Source organism: Monodon monoceros, unplaced genomic scaffold (assembly GCF_005190385.1).
Source record: "Monodon monoceros isolate NGI ecotype Baffin Bay Population unplaced genomic scaffold, NGI_Narwhal_1 Super_Scaffold_2, whole genome shotgun sequence".
NCBI lineage: Eukaryota > Metazoa > Chordata > Mammalia > Artiodactyla > Monodontidae > Monodon > Monodon monoceros.
The window spans coordinates 81,849,604-81,868,068 of NW_021703776.1; the positions used below are offsets into that span (position 1 = coordinate 81,849,604).

An 18,465-nucleotide genomic window follows, 5' to 3' on the forward strand; every position below is an offset into this window, starting at 1 on the left:
CTCATGATCCAGTCAACTATCTCACTGAATTTTGACACTCAACAAAGAATGAAGCTTCAAATTGCTCATCTCTCAAAATAGAGCAGTAGTTTATTGTTGTTGTTTTTAACTGTGCTTGAAGTATGGAAAGATTGAACTACAGTATCGAAAGTCAGCAGTGTAATGTTATTAAGGGACCCTGTGGGTCATTTTTATAAAACTAGTGCTGTATCTTTTTAAAAATTTGACCAATATGTTGTAGGAACAATCATTTCTTACCTTTAATATGGTGTCTTTTCCTTTCAAAATATCTTCACATGTTACCTTATTAGGTCCATACGGCAACTCAGAATGAAAAGGGTTTTTTTTCCTTTTCTGCCATTAACTCCACATTTTTTCAACTTAAAGAAACAAAATTTCAGTTTTCTAGATTCTTACGGAGAGACTAAGTAACTACTGCTTGTGCAGTTCAACATCCTAACAGATGGATAAATCCAAATTTCATTTGGTTGTAATCTAATATTTATCTTTTGTAACAGCTTTATTGAAGTATAACTGACATACGATACACTGCATGGATTTAAAATGCACAGTTGATGAGTTTTGACAGATGTATGTATCGGTGAGCTCATCACTGCAATCGAAATAAATGAACATTTCCATCACCCCAAACAGTTTCCTTGTGTCCCTTTATAATCCTCAAGGCAACCACTGATCTGTTTTCTGTAACTCGAATTTATTTGCATTTTCTAGAAGTTTACAGAAATTGGGGAGGGGGGGTAGTGAACAGTATTTGTATCTCATGGTATATTTCTGAGTTGGCTTAAGAAACTAAAGTGTGACCATTCAAAGTGGTGTTGTTCTGGTACTTGAATCCAGATGGCCTATAATGGGATAGAAGGCCTTTGATGTCTGGCTTCTTTTGAGGGGGGTAGGGGGGTGCTGCATTGTGCGGCTTGTGGGATTTTAGTTCTGCCGACCAGGGACTGAACCCAGGCCCCCAGCAGTGAGAGCTCAGAGTCCTAACCTCTGGACTGCCGGGGAATTCCTGATATCTGGCTTTTTAATGAGAACCTAATGTTTAATCGACATAGCCATGGCTAACGTTTATTAAAAGCCAGCTCTGTGCCAGGCACTGTTCTAGCACTTAACTTCTATTTATTTGCTTAGTTAGCCTCACAACAACCCTATGAGGCCAGCACTGTTATTATCTCCATTTTACAGATGAGTAAATTGAAGTACAGTTAAGTTACTTGCCCAAGGTCACATGGCTAAGAAGTGGTAGAGTTAGGATTCAAACTAAGTATGACTTTAGAACCACCGCTGCCCCTTGGATATATCTAGAAAACTCAAGCTCTTTGGTTGCCCCAAGAGCAGTGACAGTGAAGCATTACATAACGGATTACACAGTCCAGGAGCCGGGGTTCCATGTTGAATGGCAAGCGTTTGCATTCAACTCAGACCTGATTTTGAGGTCTTTGATTACCAAAACTGAATGTCTTTATACTGCTGCAATTTTACCTGAGTAATCAAGAATTAATTCTTCAGTGCTTGGTTTATCTTTCTTGGAAATTGATTCCCCATACATTTTCATGTTTTCTGGAAGTCTTTTAAGATTTGACCTAAATTTTTCTTTTCTAGATGATCCAGACCCTGATGATGGATTTAACTATAAACAGATGATGGTTAGAGATGAGCGGAGGTTTAAAATGGCAGACAAGGATGGAGACCTCATTGCCACAAAGGAGGAATTCACAGCTTTCCTGCACCCTGAGGAGTATGACTACATGAAGGATATAGTAGTACAGGTGGGTGGGGTGAGAGCAAGGATTCTTAATGGAAACTTTCTCTTTTTGTTGCTTATGCTTTCCTCTTTAGCCTTTCCTCTGTATTTAGAAGAATGACTTGCTATACAAGTGCTGGCCAGATTGAGTCCAAGCTCTGTCACTCTGTTTTTCTGTGATCTCGATGGTGCTTTAAGCTTTCTGTTTAGTATGACAATACGTACCATCAGATTATGTATTTTGCCATTCATTGGTGGCTTCGTACTGTAAGCATGAGGGGAAATCCTATTTTTTAAAATATCAGGCACTGAGTAATGACAGTGATACTAAAGAATTTTCACAGAAGGCAGTTACTGATAAAACATAGACTATAGCTGTAGATGTACTCACTGGTCACATCTCCTGTTAGAGTTAAGCATGACTAGGGCTACCAGATCATCATGGGCTTGATGGGGTAGTTCACTATTAAGTGTTCCTTCAAGAAGACTGTTAGTTATTTTAAGCTGAAGCATAAAAAATTGATAATATTTTACCATTCTTTCAGCTAGAAAAACCACAATTTCCTGTGGATTAACCATACCCACACACATCTACATAAACGTGTGTGTGTGTGTGTGTGTGTGTGTGTGTGTGTGTTTTAATGAATGACAAATAATTGCCTAAACTAACTCATCCAGATACTAAGTCTAATTACTCTCTTCTGTTTAGGAAACAATGGAAGATATAGATAAGAATGCTGATGGTTTCATTGATCTGGAGGAGTATATTGGTAAGTCTGTTTCTAGTGTTTTTCTTAGAAGAAGCTGAGAAGCTTTGGAAGATATGTTCACCAATAGAAACAATTTACCCCATGGGTCAACTCTCAGCACATCATTAAGTCAGACCAGTGTGAGGAATAGGGGGTCATGATAAAGTGTCTGTAGCAGCACTGGCAAATCAAAATGTAAATGTGAGCCACATACATAATTTTAACTTTTCTAATAGCCACATCAAAAACAATAAAAAGAAACAGATGAAATTTATTTCAATAGTGTATTTTATTTAGCCTAAGATTCCAAAATACTATAATTTCAACATTTTATCAATATAAATCATTGAGGGTTTTTTTTTCTACAAATCTTCAAAAGTTTATTTTACACTAAAGCACATTTCAGTTTGGACCAGTCACGTTTCAAGTCCTCAGTAGCCCCATGTGGCCAGTGGCTACTGTAGTGGACAGCACTGAAATAGTACATCCCAGATGCCCTGTGGAATTGACAGTAAGGAGTTGCAGGGAGCCTAGACTGGCATTAGGAAACGGAAATAGGACAAAAGAGACAGTTGGGTGACTAAGAGCTGTTGATTCCTCTTAGTCTTTCCTTTTCGCTGTATTCTATTCATGTTTTCTGTCTAGATTCTCTAATTTGTTTCCTTTCGTCTTTTTTTAAAAATCACTCCTTTCTGCCATTTTTCCTTTTAGTTGTCTGGTTTTGTTTTCTTTTCTTTTCCTTTTTCTTTTTTTTTTTTTTTTTTACTTTTTTGACCACACCTCGGCTTGTGGGATCTTAGTTCCCTGACCAAGGATCGAACCCTTGCCCTCAGCAATGAAAGCTCGGAGTCCTAACCACTGGCCTGCCAGGGAATTCCCAGTTGTCTGTTTATTTTAGATGCTACTATACCTTCAAGTTGTCTGTTTATTTTAGATGCTATACCTTTCTCTCAAGTAAAGTTTTTTTTTTTTTTTGGCCATGCCGTGCAGCATGTGGGATCTTAGTTCTCCAACCAGGGATCGAACCCGTGCCCCCTGCAGTGGAAGTGCAGAGTCTTAACCACTGGACTGCCAGGGAAGTCCCTAAAGCTATTTTTATTATCCTCAAAATAATTTCAAGATTTTCCCATTGCTTTAAAAAAAAGGAGCTGCCTCTTAGCAAGTAGTTGAGCAAATTGTTACACAATTAGTGTGATGGAAATTAGCATAAGTAAAGGAGAAGAGATGGAAGATACTACAAATGTCTTTGTTACAAATGTTATTCCATTTTAAAAGATACTAGATAATTTTATATTTCCAATTATTATTTTTACTCATAGTAACTTAATTCTAGTGCACCACTGGTTTTGTGTTTCATAAGACAATTTGTTTTTAGGCTTCTGATCTTTACCTGGAATGTTCATTTTAAGTGTGAAAGGGAGACTTAAGCCCTTACCTCTATCCCTGTATGTCACTTCAGTCCATTGAACAAGTCACTCCTTTACTCAAATTTTGTCTCATTATACCTGCTATTTATTTTCTAGAGTTATTCCAGTTGAATTACTCCTTGAATACTCTTTTCTTCTAAGACTCCATGATGTACTTTGAGAGGGGTAAGCAGTGGGAAGATGGAATTTTTTTCCAAAATGATTTTTTTAGTGGAGTTCATCAGCACAGTGGAAATAAATGTCTGGGTGCATTTACTGAGCCCATCTCAAAGTCGACTGTTTCTTTTTTTTAATAATTTATCTTTTAATTCTTGGTTTTTGCCATTTTATCACCATTGCTAAAACGGAGGAACTCATTTTGAACCTCTTGAGAGGAATTAAGTTTTATAACAGTTAAGTACCATCATTTATCAAGCATTGGGGCCAAATAAAGAGATACTTATATCTCCCTCCCATCATATAGATCAATTGTTTCTTGAAACTACTGAAACTATCAACTGTGTGTGTATGACTTTGTTTTGCAAATCATCAACTAATGCAAACACTTTTACATCTTGGGTGCCGGGCTTTGTAAAGCTAAAAAGTCTCCCAGACAGTATCTTCCAGTTTCTAGGGGTATGCTAGTTTCTGCCCTGTTGAGAGGAAAGATCAAAAAGAAACAAATGGTCTTTGCCTCTTACATTTAGCATTAATAAGTCCCCAGAGTTATACTGTTGAACCATTTAAATTTATTATACAGCATTGCAAACATACACAAAATTAAATAGAATAGTGTAATGAATCCCCTGTACTTACGCCCAGTCCCAGCAGCCATCAACCCATGGCCAATCCTTTTAAATCCATATCCACGTCTTACCTCCTTTATTATTTTGAAGTAAATCCCAATCAGCATCTCATTTCATCTGTAAACATTTGGTTATATCTCTCTTAAGTTACATATGTATCTCTAAAAATTTTTAAGTAAAATCTCAAAAAATTAGTAATTCCTTAATATCATTATATAGGTTGAATTTTTTAAATTGTATTTGTTTGTTTGTTTATTTATTTATGGCCATGTTGGGTCTTCGTTTCTGTGTGAGGGCTTTCTCTAGTTGCAGCGAGCGGGGGCCACTGTTCATCACCGTGCGCGGGCCTCTCGCTCTCGCGACCTCTCTTGTTGTGGAGCACAAGCTTCAGACGCACAGGCTCAGTAGTTGTGGCTCATGGGCCTAGTTGCTCCGCGCCATGTGGGATCTTCCCAGACCAGGGCTCGACCCCATGTCCCCTGCATTGGCAGGCAGATTCTCAACAGCTGCGCCACCAGGGAAGCCCAGGTTGAATTTTTTAATAGAAAATTAAATAGTATTAATTCTTATCCTTACTCTTCTAGCTTTAAGATGCATTTACATTATGTTGTATATTCTAGCTTCTATTAAAAGCATGTCTTTCAGGAAATTCGCTGGTGGTCCAGTGGTTAGGACTCGGCACTTTCACTGCGGGGGCCGGGTTTGACCCCTGGTTGGGGAACTAAGATCCCGAATGCCGTGTGGTGTGGCCAAATTTAAAAAAAAAAAAAAGAAAGAAAGAAAAATATGTCTTTTAAACGCACGTTTTCCTAACGTGCGTTTCCTAATACACACGTATTCCCTACTTCAGAATTTCCCAATCTGTATACAGTGAAAGGTCTCCCTGACCCTCAGGACAGCTAGGGCAGGGTGCTAGCCAGTGGATCGTACAAATACTGTGTTTTCTGAATGTGCTGTAACATGAAAAAAGAATTGGCAAGACCTGCTCTTAGACTCGCAATTTGTGTTTAAGACAGAAAGGAGTAGTTCTACTCTTAACCCTCAAGTTCAGGAAAATGACAGTGCCAACTGTAAAATGCTGCAAATAGTAGAATTTAGTAGCAAGTTTGATGTCCTTTATTCAAGGGAAAACAATCCATGGATTGGGGGGAGTAAAGTACCTCACAAGCAGTGGAGCATTCTTCCTAGGGGGTTTTGGGCAAGAGCAGGCTTTATAAAACATTAGAGGAGCAACTCGGATGCAGGACATGATTGGCTAGGAGGTCAGGGATTTCCATATAAAGATAGCAGGTCATCTTTTCTAAGGGTAAGGTAAGTTGACTGAAGCTGAGCTGGAGGGTTGTGATTGATATATGTTAGGTTTTCTTAGCAGTGTGGGCTGACTTAGGTTTAGATTTGTGGCATGGGCCGGGCCACTGGGGCAGCCTCCATTTTATGGGTCCCAACATACAAATTACTTTTATCACAAGTAAATAACTCTTTAGAAGTTACTTAGACTTATATTAGGTGTGTTCCCATACCTTACATGAAATGCATGTACACTTACTTTTGATATAGTGTACTTTAGGAGTCTTCAGACTTTCACTCATGTAATTCCTAAAAGAATTTTGACCGTAGCTAAGCCTGTGCGCCACAACTACTGAGCCTGTTTGCTGCAGCTACTGAAGCCTGTGCGCCTAGAGCCTGTGCTTTGCAACAAGAGAAGCCACTGCAATGAGAAGCCCATGCACTGCAACAAAGAGTGGCCCCCGCCCGCCACATCTAGAGAAACCCCACGCGCAGCAACAAAGACCCAACGCGGCCAAAAAAAAAAAAAAAAAAAAAATTTTTTTTTAAATACTTAAAAAAAAAAAGTATACTCTCGGGCTTCCCTGGTGGCGCAGTGGTTGGGAGTCCGCCTGCCGATGCAGGGGATATGGGTTCGTGCCCCGGTCCGGGAAGATCCCACATGCCGTGGAGCGGCTGGGCCCGTGAGCCATGGCCGCTGAGCCTGCGCGTCCGGAGCCTGTGCTCCGCAGCGGGAGAGGCCACAACAGTGAGAGGCCCGCATAACGCAAAAAAAAAAAAAAAAAGTATACTCTGTAATTGGTTGGTGGACAGTTTGACTTATAGACCTCTCAAGTTTTCTTTAGGATTTAAAACCACATCTTTCTAAAACTAGTGGTCGGGTTAATTAGTAGTGAAATGGAATGTAGGGAACAACTATCTTATGAAAGTTGGTCTTTACCTTTCTTTTTATTTATTTTTTTAAAAAGAAATTTATTTATTTATTTATTCTTGGCTGTGTTTGGTCTTCATTGCTGTGCCGGCTTTCTCTGGTTGCAACGAGCGGGGGCTACTCTTCGTTGTGGTGCACAGGCTTCTCCTTGTGGTGGCTTCTCTCACTGTGGAGCACGGGCTCTAGGCACGTGGGCTTCAGTAGTTGTGGCACGTGGGCTCAGTAGCTGTGGCACATATGGGCTTAGTTGCTCTGCAGCATGTGGGATCTTCCTGGACCAGGGATTGAACCCATGTCCCCTGCATTGGCAGGCAGATTCTTAACTACTGCTTCACCGGGGAAGTCCTGGTCTTCACCTTTCTTGACACTAGTCATCTCCCTTTGTTTCTGCATTTTTTTTAAAGGATTCTCTTTGCTCTCATATCATTCAAGACCAACAGCTGGAAATATTCTTGTTGCAAGATCAATAATCACACATCAGGAAAACTCCTTGCTTCTTAAGGTCTCTCTGACCTAAAATACCCTTATAACTGCTGTTAGGTTCCAAACTGATGAATGAGGAAAAAGGGTCAGGTCAGATTTGCATGGGGCAGTCTTTGAGAAAAGACAAACTCATCTTCTGTGTGGATGTGTATTCACACAGGTGACATGTACAGCCATGATGGAAATGCTGATGAGCCAGAATGGGTAAAGACTGAGAGAGAACAGTTTGTTGAGTTTCGAGATAAGAACCGAGATGGGAAGATGGATAAGGAAGAGACCAAAGACTGGATCCTTCCCTCAGACTATGATCATGCAGAGGCAGAAGCCAGGCACCTAGTCTACGAATCCGACCAAAACAAGGTAAGTCTGTCCAGGCCCAAACAATCTATCAGTGATCGAAGTCTGTTTCTAGGGGATTGCCTAAAAAATTCCTCTTGAGGTACATGGAGCATTTAAGGTCTTAATTAGTTTGAGTCTGCTATGGATCTAAAGTTGGCGATTGAAAACTTACAGGGCAGCGCTAGCTCTCTGATCTCATTTTAGAAGTCCCTTTGCCCAGTGTTCCCAGCATTGGAGAAATTTAGGCCTCAGAAAGAGCCTCTGGATATAGCCTGTGCCCAGCGTGCATCATCTGCTATGTTGGGAACCCCGAGAAATCTTCTTTGCTTTTTTGTTGTTATTTCCTTTGTTCTTTGATCTTTTACAGGCTCATTTTGCCTACTCAAAGCTGGTTGTTTCCTTCTTAAATCAAATATGCTTTTTAAAATTAAATCGTTTGTAGGAGCTTATAAATCAGCTTTTCTCTGAAACCTGTTAAAATTACCCTTGATCAATTATCTGAGAAGGCATTCAGTTCATTAAAAGAGTGGTGTTACTACTGAGCCCTGTCACCTTTTTCAGAGATTTGAATGCTCTCCTTAGAGCAAACTGAAAATCAGTCTAAAGTTGGGGGATTTTAGAATTCTAAATGTTCTTTTATTTAGACTGATCTTCGGTTTTAATGCAGTTTCTTTTTTTCTTTTTTTAAATTATTTTATTTATTTTTGGCTGCGTTGAGTCTTTGTTGCTGCGTGCGGGCTTTCTCTAGTTGTGGTGAGCGGGGGCTACTCTTCGTTTTGGTGCGCAGGCTTCTCATTGCGGTGGCTTCTCTCGTTGCGGAGCACAGGCTCTAGGCACAGGCTTCAGTAGTTGTGGCTCGCACAGGCTCTAGAGTAAAGGCTCAGTAGTTGTGGCTCATGGGCTTAGTTGCTCCACGGCATGTGGGATCTTCCCGGACCAGGGCTCAAACCCGTGTCCCCTGCATTGGCAGGCGGATTCTTAACCACTGCGCCACCAGGGAGGCTCCTAATGCAGTTTCTTATTGAGCCTTTTTGAGGGTCAGCCTGTTTTGAGTTCTTGCTCAGTCACTTCAGTAGCCAGGTGCTGTGTCCTGAGACATGTGAGAAAAGGAAACTGATGTAGTCATCCCTTGGGAATCTAGCCTAGCTAATTCTTGAGATGAGTATCTGAGCCTTCATTTGGGGTTCTGTCTGGAATCTGATTGGTGATTAGGTCATTTTGGAGTTGAAGACTGTGCTTGATATTAGCATATTTCATTGTTCCTGTTAGACAAAGACTTGATTCACTTTGAAGTATTTTTCCTGGCTATTCTTGACTATCTCTTACCCATATCTAGGAGATGTCCCACATTTTGCTCGAAAGGGAGCGTTTTCTTCTCAAAAAACAAACCCATATCCCTAGCATTGAGCTATTGAGCTATATTATTTCCATCCTTCCACTTTTAACTTCCTTGATAAGAAAAATGTATCAACTGCTGTTTACTCCCCTCTTTGCGTGCGTGTGTGTGTGTGTGTGTGTGTGTGTGTGTGTGTGTTGGGGGTGGGCAGTGAGGATTGAGTTCACATTTAATTTAGTGGGAATTAGAATCGTAAATCTTGACTAACCCCTGTTGTATGTTAACAGTGTTCTAAATTTGAAATAAGAAATATATTTTGCATCAATTCACTGTTCTCTCTACTTTCAGGATGGCAAGCTTACCAAGGAGGAGATTGTTGACAAGTATGATTTATTTGTGGGTAGCCAGGCCACAGATTTTGGTGAGGCCTTAGTACGACATGACGAGTTCTGAGCTGCAGACAGAGGAACCTACATTTCTTCAAAAGTAATTTATTTTTACAGCTTCTGGTTTCACATGAAATTGTTTGCGCTACTGAGACTGTTATTACAAACTTTTTAAGACATGAAAAGCTGTCTTAAAAATCCCGTCCCCATTCCTCCTTCTCTCTGAGGGACTGGAGGGAAACTGTGCTTCTGAGGAAAAACTCTAATTAGTACACTTGTGTTTGTAGATTTACACTTTGTATTATGTATAACATGTGTGTTTATTTTTGTATTTGTTCTCTGGTTGGGAGTATGATATGAAGGATCAAGATCCTCAGCTCACACTTTGTAGGCAAACGTTAGCCCTTCACTCTGTCTCAACCCTTATCATATAATTTTTATAATTCTGAGTTAATTAATTTTAAGCCTGAGATCAATAAGAAATGTTCAAGAGAGAGAAGAGGGAAGAAATAGTCCCCACAATTTATATTTAGAGAGATAACACTTAAACTTGCCTATTGAAAAGTATCCTGCGTAAGTAGGAGGGGCCGAATATTTCATTCAGCTGCTCCAGGTCCCGGTCCTGGCATTGTCTGGGCAAGGACCGATCCCTGTGCTGTAAGAAAGCTTGGCTCAACTTGATTTCATTCATTCTTTTTTTTCCTTCCCTGTAAGACTAGCTGTTTGCTAATTTTGTCAAGCACAGCTGTGGTGGGAAGAGTTGGGGCCACTGTCTTGAAAATCAGTCAAGTACTGAGTGTGATCTCTTTACAGAGCTATACATAGAAACAGCTGGAAAACTAAAGGAAAAATACAAGTGTTTTTAGGGCACATGCTTTTTTCTGGGTATGCATCTATTGAAGTGCTCAAGACTGTCTTGCCTATTGAATCACTGTAAGTGCTCCCATTCAGCTCCTATTTCCCCAGGTGTTCCAAGGAATTAATCTGCACTGCAGTTAAAATGTACTCCTTTCCAATCATGTCATTGAAAGTGCCTTTAATGAGAGAAATGATCACTGAATGAGGATTCTCTTAAGAAACTCGAAGATAAAATAAAGAGAAGATTTTTTGGACCACCTTAAATGAAAGCTTAGAACCTCCTAGTGTGGTGGGATTTTTTTCTTTCCTTTCTCCTTTGGACGGTGGTTAAATAGCAGTATTAGTTAGGGGCTTGGTTGCAGTGTTCTTATCTTGTGGGCTGGTTTCCAAAAACCACATGCTGCTGAATTTACCAGGGATCCTCGTACCTCAGAATGCTAACCACTTACTACCAGGCCTGTTTCTGTGTCAGCTGGAGAGCTTGAGCTAAGACTCAAAGATGAGAGGGCTCTTTTGTTTGAGGACCATCGCTCACCCTTCCTGCCTTCGACCCATCACTCCCTACGTTCCTGTCTCCCCACTGCCAAAAAAAAGTTTATCGTGAATCAACATGGCCAATCCTGATCAAAGAGAGGGACATTGTAGAAGGAGCTGAAGAAACCACCTCTGTTCCCAACTCACTTTACCTATATTTTGCGTAACAGGAAACTGTCCTTTTTGGTCCCTTTCATACAGATGGACCTCTTTTGAGAAGAATTATTATATTCCAAGTTTTTAGCCCTCAGGATACTAAGACAAATATATATATATATATATCCGTTATTATTTCATATATCTTTCTGGATAATACATTCAGGTGGTGCTGGGTGATTATTATAATCTGAACCTAGGTGTATCCTTTGGTCTTCCACAATCACGTTGAGGTGGGCTACTTGGCCTGGTAAAAAGCCGGATATCGTGTAACTCCACCCCAGCCTTTGCATTGAGCTCTTGAGAGTGGATACATTCTTTTAACCCCAGTATAAGGGAGTGGAAATTCTCTGCCTTCCAGATTCCCCATTTTTATTGTTAAGAAGATCAGGGATAATTAATAATGCCCACCAACCCTGGCTTGGAGAGGGCACATCATGAATTGTGTGGCAGGAGATCCTCATAGGTCACTAGGTACAGAGAACCCAGGCCTTATGTTAAAGTCACGCACCTAGAAAGCAAACCTCCATCTGCTAAGACAGCAACTTCTGGATGCTGGGTGCTCATCAGTAAGCATTGTACTCTAATCTCTAATGATCCCCCTGGATTTGTTTTTTTTCTTTTGGTTTAAATCAAGCCTGAGGCTGGTGAACAGTAGCTGCACACCCACATTGTGTGTTCTGTGAATGCTAGCTCTCTTGAATTTGGATATTGGTTATTTTTTATAGAGTGTAAACCCAGTTTTATATTCTATAATGCAAACAGGTACCTATCTGTTTCTAAATAAAACTGTTTACATTCACTGTGGGTTATGAATGTCCTTTATTTTCTTAGGAAATGGAACTCTTGCTTAGAATCATGGGTGTTATAAAATGGCACAGAAAAAGAGCTCTCCTAGAAGGTTTAACATACCCCCCACTCCAACCCAGAGAAGTTACTGCCTTCTCCCAAATTGGTTACTCTTTTCTTCCTATTCCTGAAATCTTCTAGCATCCTTCTACAGCTGTAACCCTTCTCTGCTTCCCTTAGGCCATATAACTGGAGAGGAGCCCAGCTGCTCATTACATAATTGCCTGATACCAAACACAAGCCATTTCTGAATGTACACACATTTATCTTGATTTTTATTTCAAAAAGTGTCTTCTTCAGGGGGTGGGGAGAGGGAGTATAAGGTAAAACAGTTTTTTGAACATTTTGTATAGTTTATAAATGGTATTAGATGTGCAAATTCATTTTGAGAACATGAAGGGAATTAAACTATTAACTTTAGTAAATACACAGCTTAAGACAGATATATAGGTTTAGCCAGATAGGAGGTGTGGGGGGAAAGGAAGCACCTGGAATATTCATGCTGGTACAGGGGTTTGTGGGCATGGCTGTCCCAGCCAAAGCGATAGCAATTACTGGCAGTGACAGCATAAGAAAGTTCTTTCAAACTCATTTGGGACCTACTAAAGGGTTTTTTTTGTTTTGTTTTATTTTATTTTATTTATTTATTTTTGGCTGCATTAGGTCTTCGTTGCTCTGCTTGGGCTTTCTCTAGTTGCGGTGAGCGGGGGCTACTCTTTGTTGTGGTGCGTGGGCTTCTCACTGCAGTGGCTTCTCTTGTTGTGGAGCACGGGCTCTAGGCTCACGGGCTCTAGAGCGCAGGCTCAGTAGTTGTGGCGCACGAACTTAGTTGCTCTGCGGCATGTGGGATCTTCCCGGACCAGGACTCGAACCCATGTCCCCTGCATTGGCAGGCGGATTCTTAAACCACTTTGCCACCAGGGAAACTCTAAAGGTTCTTTTTTTAATGTCGCTCCCATTTCTAAAGTGTTTCCATAAGTTTGTTTTAATTCAAAATGTATCATCTTTGAACAGATCCCCAGTAGGGAAAAAATGTTACTAGAAAGGAAAATAATTGTCGTGTACACACTGAAAAATCATCAGCCAGACTGCTTTACAGTTGCCGTGTATGTAGAAATCTGTTCTCCAAGTGCTGTAAATCCTGCCACTTAGGAGTAGAAACTGGGCTTCCCTGGTGGCGCAGTGGTTGAGAGTCCGCCTTCCGATGCAGGGGACACGGGTTCGTGCCCCGGTCTGGGAAGATCCCACATGCCGTGGAGCGGCTAGGCCCGTGAGCCGTGGCCGCTGAGCCTGCACGTCTGGAGCCTGTGCTCCGCAACGCGGGAGGCCACAACAGTGAGAGGCCCGCGTACCGCAAAAAATTTAAAAAAAAGAGTAGAAACTGATGATTGTTGAAATGGCCTTTGGGGTGGTCTGAAGTAGACCCAGCTGGGACAGGAGCTTTGTGTAGGTAGGAAGGAAATAGTAGGAAAATGGAAAATTGACCTCAAATTGCTATCACTCCCCTTCCCGTTTTCTGTGTTGTAGTCGTTTGGTTTTTGACGGGCAAGGTAGAAATTTCCTTAAATGTAAAATCCTTGTTGCTGCAAACAGGCCAGTATGGCTTCTTAGTTGGGGCCAACTTGGCTAGAAGAGACGGTAGAAACTTCCATTTTCTGGGAGCTAGACATGTCAGACTCATCTGTCATGGGCCTTCCACACACCATCTCCATGATGGAAGCTCGGAACTGGAGGAAAGAGCAGAATTGGAGATAGTCCCCTTGGTAGACCAGTACAGAGGAGATAACATCAGGAAGCATAGGGGAAAAAAAGATCTCATTCTTTGTATCCTCAAAGCCTTGCACAATGCCTTATACACAGGATCTCCTCAGGTGGTTTTGATTATATCTTCCCAATACTGAGAGCTAGCTATATTCCAGGCTAAGGCTACGCACTACTCCTGGGTCTACAGTGATAATCCCTACACATTCTGGCTAACTCTGAGAATGTGTAGAATTTCACTGTTGGGAAACCTCACAAACCACCCTGCCCCATAAGAGCACTGTCAAAAGTGACCCCAGAATAGCCCCGCCGACCCACCCCACCCCACCATTACTTGAAAATGCTCCCAACTGGGGAAGGACTGCCAATTCTGTTTCTGTCCAGGAGGTTTCGCATTCGTTTTGAATCCATCTCTGGAAGTGAGGAAACAAAATAACAATTCTCAAAGCAGAGTGTTAGCTCTACAAGACAGGAACCCTCCTTGATTTGTCTGAGTTTGGGTTATTAGCTTAGATTCAGGATTTGGGATAGGAAGCCACCTGGTACCTTCAGATGATAAGCTGTTTTAGAAACTTACGCATGTGTTGTGATTTCTGTGTTTCACATAAATGGTCGTGCAGACTAGAAGTTGGAAAGGATTAAGAACTCGTGAAATGGAAATTTAGGGGCACTGCTGATCTATCGGTTTTTCAGTGAAACGGAAAGCCTTTTCACTTCTCATCCTGCCCTTTGGAGCAACTCGAATTTTATGGCTCAAGTTGTCTTCCCTGGGTTCTGTGATCTTCTCTGGATGACCATGCCTTCCCTGTTGACCCCTAGAAACCCTTTGAGTGGAGTCCCAGGCGCTTGGAGTTAAAAGTCATTGTTGAGAAGAACCAGGTCTTAGGAATATAAATAGAGAGCTTTACCTGCTTATTCATGAAGCAGTAGATGATGGGATTGTAGACGCAAGCACTCTTGGGGAAGAAGGCAGGGATGGTGACAAACCTGTGGTTACGTTTGTTGACTATATACGTGGCCAGGGCAGCATAGGGCGTGTAACAGAGACAGAAGGATCCCACCATCATCACCACCTTGTGGCTCACCTCCTGCCCAGCCTTCTGGGTTGTAGCTGACTCCTGCTGCTGAGCTGCAACCTGGAAAGAGCACAGAAAACATCACACCCTCTTATCCCTGGCCCTGAACTCCCAGATCTCTGGACTCTTCAACTAGGGGGCCATCTACTCTAATTGTCTCTCTGCTGTCCCAGCTTTTGGCCTAGTCCCTCTGTTTCCCCCTCCTTGAGGAAGGCAAGATGGAGGCAGCTCTCTGGTCTGTGACAATGGAAAAGATCACATGCGTCTCTTGATACACCTGAGCAGGAACGACTCCGCCTTATTCTTCATTTCATCATCTCCCTGTCCCCACTTCCTTCACTGCTTTTTGATACCCCTCTACCTGACTGGACGTTTCCAAATGTTTTATGTTCCAGAGCACTTACCCGCTCTTCCCTCTCACCTAGAGCCTTGTGATCCCTTCCTCCCTGACCCTCACGAAAGGCACTCACAGCTCTGAAGACCCCCAGCAGCTGACAGTAGGAGAAGCAGATGAGGGAGAGAGGCACAATGTAGCAGAAAATGAAGAGAAACCAGGTACAGTACTCGCTGTAATATTTGGTGCCCACGGTGCAGGAACACTGAAGACCCTCGGGGACAGACCTGCAAGGGACCAAGCACTTACTCACTGTGAGGCTCAATTAGTAGAGAGGGAGATGAGATTCTTGGGTTGTGTTCTCCACTTAGAACCCAGAATGACTTCAGGCAGCGGGTATTTTCTGTCCTCACCAGCGAGCCTTTAGCAATTGCAACTGCAGGGTAAACTTTAGCACTTGTCTCCCACAGCCCTTTCCCTTATTTATTCCACCAGCTCTTTAAAAGTTAGAGGTCAAAGACTATACCCAACTCTCTTCCCGCCCTCGCAACCTGAGCTTCTAGCTACGCCAGCACAGTGGCCCCGCACTCTCACCGGCTCCAGCCAAAGAAGGGTGCGATGGAGACACCAATACCAATGGTCCAGGTGACCAGGACCACCATCAGTGCGTGCTTGGAGCTGAAGCGGAAGTTGCCGAAGGGCTTACAGATGGTGGTGTAGCGCTCAAAGACCAAGAAGGCCAGTGACCAGCCTGTCACCAGACCTGTGATGAAATGTGAGGGTAAGAGGGTAAACAGCCCCACTCATCCTGGCAGGCAGAGTGGAATACAGATGGGGTGGAGAAAGCACAGGGAGGGAAGGTTGGAGTGGTTAGTGAAGTAGAGTTTGGGACTCGGTCAGACTTCTAGTCTGGGTGGCTTTATATCTCAGTATGCAAAAGAGCACCAAACTTCTATCCCCCAGACTCCTTTTTGGGGCCCACTCTCACCCAACAGCCTGGCCCCTGGTTCCAATCATGGAGCGGTGTCCTTTGCCTCCCCCCAGCCCCCTTCTCCTGCAATACCTGCTGTACAGCCCAGGAAGGCCCCCAGAGCACAAACATGGCGGCCGAAGACAAAGTATCCATGACAGCTGGTGATGAAGACGACAAAGACAGAGAAGATGCAGTAGATGAAGCCCCCCAGGGATACATTGACCAGAATGTAGTTGAGTGGCTGCCGCAACTTTCTGTAGCACAGTGTGGCCACCAGCACTGTGGCATTGAGTGGCGTCCCTACAACGAAGACAAAGCCCGTGAAGGCTGCCTGGAGGTGGAAGGCCCAGACAGGGGCCAGGCGGTACTGAGGCCCATCCCACGGCCCCACCAAGATGTTCTTGAACAGAAAAAACTCCTCCTCCTCTGACATCTTGCTCATGGGATGTCCGCCACCCCCTCTGATTCCTCTTATAGATCATCCTCCCACCACCACTTCTCCCTGACCCTGCCAAAGAACGTCTCCTCCAAAGCCACTTTGGAGCTCCCTGAAAGATCACTACTGATCCTAAGCCTCCTAAGGACAAAGTTTGGGATTAAAGACCCTAAGCCCCCACCTAAACCTTTTGTGACCCCAAAGCCGATTGTATGTTCTTCAGAGGATAAGAGTGGGCTCAAAGAATCCGGACATGGAATGGTCAGGTGCTGGAATGAATAGGAGTGGGCTCGTTAGGGCCTGGAAGATGCTGACCCATATTTAATGAAGACCCTCCATCACTTTTTTTTCCCTTTGAGTGGACCTATGGAAGGCACCCTTCTTCTTTGACTTCAGGCACTACTATATCCCTGTAGGTGTTTACACCCCATCTGCCCCTTTGTGGAAGGTGCCCACTAAGTGTCCCTCTCCAGGGATCTTGGGCTCACAGCCAGCCTGGGAAGCAGCCTCAGGCTGCAGGAAGGGGCAGGGAGTGGAGAGTTCCCTGGAACACCTTAGTAACAGCCTTCATGGAACAGTTGAGGGGCAACTCGACAATGCCTAGAGGTCTAAGGCACCCCAGGCTGCCAGTTTCTTCATGGTGAGTCTACCCAGAGAGGGAACCTTTCCTACTCAGACCTTCCCCAGCCAGGTCGAGGTTAGTTTGCTCACTGTCCCTCTCATGCCATGTTCACACCTGCCCCTGCCCTTAGCTCAGCAGTGCCCAAGCTGCCAGTCATCCTGTCTGCTCATCCAAGACCTGCCCAGTGAATTACGTAATTCACTGTCCAGAAAGTCAACACAAACCAACTGTTCTTCAGATTATGACAGGCAAGAATGGGGTTTCACAAAGGAGACATCGGTGTGATATAATAATGTCCTCAATAGCATTCCTGAGTAGCACAGCAACCAGTTTCACAGGATCGGGTCTCCTGCTGACTATTACCCTCAATATGGGCTCCACACAAAGCACGATTCAGAACTGGACATAAACCAGAACCATTTGGCTGGGGGCCAAATACCAGCTCTGCCAGGCTACTCTAATCCAGAGGACATTTCAACTCTCTAGAGGCTTGAAAGGCATTATTCCCTAACCTCTCTAATCATTGCTTCTCCCTGTTTAGTTTTTTATCAAGTGGATTTCTCTTTCAAGTGGATTGTATATGCCTGGGGCTCAAAATTCAAATAGTACAAAAGAATATACAGTGAAAAATACATCTCTTTCCCACCCAGGCTCCCAGCTCCCCTCTCCGGAAGCAACCAGTGTTCACTTTTTGCTGTGTTTTTGATGCGTAGGATGAAATGATGTGTTGAGCTTGAAATGTGTTGTGACAATGTTGTCTGTTAAATACTGACCGGTCAGACTCTCCAGGCAAGTGGTGAGATAAGAGAAAGTTCTACATGCTCTTGTGAAAATGAGGAATCGTCCAAGGATTTGCCTGAATGAAAGCCATCCTCACGCCTGGGAGGAAAGAGCAGAAACCACCCCCACCCACCCCGCCCCGAGGTAGAGCCATGACTCTTCCTAGAGAATTTCATCTGCTGGCTTTGAAATACAGAGACAAATGAACCACTGAGGGCCTAAACTCCTACAGCCTAGATCAAGGCCACAGTAATTTTAGCCTGGAAAACAATGCATGGTAGATGGCAATGGATTTCCACCAGGGCGGCACTCCTCTCCCCCACCCTGTTACCCTGGAGACATTTGGAGGTATGTGGGATGGGAGGGGGGTGTTTTATGGCTGTTGGCAAAGAAGGGGATTACTGGTATTGAGTGGGCAGGACACTGCTCTATACAGGCCACACTGAGAATGATCCTGCCTCAAATTCCAATAGTACCCCCAGAGAAAAGCACTGGCTGGGACCCAATCCCGGTCTCAGCCCTGAAACATTCTCAGCAAAGTCCCCCTGGCACCCTTGCTTGGAGCCACCTCACTCCTTGGCACACCCAGCGAGAGAAACAA

General features: G+C 43.3%; 2 protein-coding genes across 3 annotated transcripts in view; one reads left to right on the plus strand and one right to left on the minus strand.

The window, feature by feature from the left end:
• The window catches only part of CALU (calumenin), a 28,584-nt gene extending 16,750 nt beyond the window's left edge, over positions 1-11,834 (plus strand). Inside the window, exons 4-7 of one of the 2 annotated variants that reach the window (XM_029233969.1) lie at positions 1,621-1,787; positions 2,472-2,532; positions 7,585-7,784; positions 9,448-10,603. In XM_029233969.1, the coding sequence (XP_029089802.1) occupies positions 1,621-1,787; positions 2,472-2,532; positions 7,585-7,784; positions 9,448-9,552 (533 nt within the window). In that variant the 3' untranslated portion in view covers positions 9,553-10,603. Of the gene's footprint in view, positions 1-1,620; positions 1,788-2,471; positions 2,533-7,584; positions 7,785-9,447 lie in introns of both variants that reach the window. The other variant, XM_029233970.1, reaches the window with a different exon arrangement.
• Positions 11,835-13,489: 1,655 nt separating this feature from the next.
• OPN1SW (opsin 1, short wave sensitive) lies at positions 13,490-16,468 on the minus strand. Its single transcript, XM_029234347.1, has 5 exons — positions 16,117-16,468; positions 15,648-15,816; positions 15,190-15,340; positions 14,552-14,779; positions 13,490-13,609 (listed from the first exon to the last, which is right to left on the minus strand). The coding sequence occupies exons 1-5, from the start codon at positions 16,466-16,468 to the stop codon at positions 13,490-13,492; spliced, it is 1,020 nt and encodes a 339-aa protein (XP_029090180.1).
• Between the last annotated feature and the right edge of the window lie 1,997 nt (positions 16,469-18,465).

Excerpts from the sequence above, each read along its gene's own strand:
- OPN1SW (XM_029234347.1), bottom strand. The coding sequence starts at position 16,468 with ATGAGCAAGATGTCAGAGGAGGAGGAGTTTTTTCTGTTCAAGAACATC. Across the intron at positions 15,341-15,647 it reads CCCTTCTTTGGCTGGAGCCG|GTCTGTCCCCGAGGGTCTTC; the intron begins GTGAGAGTGCGG and ends GGTCCCTTGCAG. Across the intron at positions 14,780-15,189 it reads TGCTGGGGGTCTTCAGAGCT|GTTGCAGCTCAGCAGCAGGA; the intron begins GTGAGTGCCTTT and ends TGCTCTTTCCAG.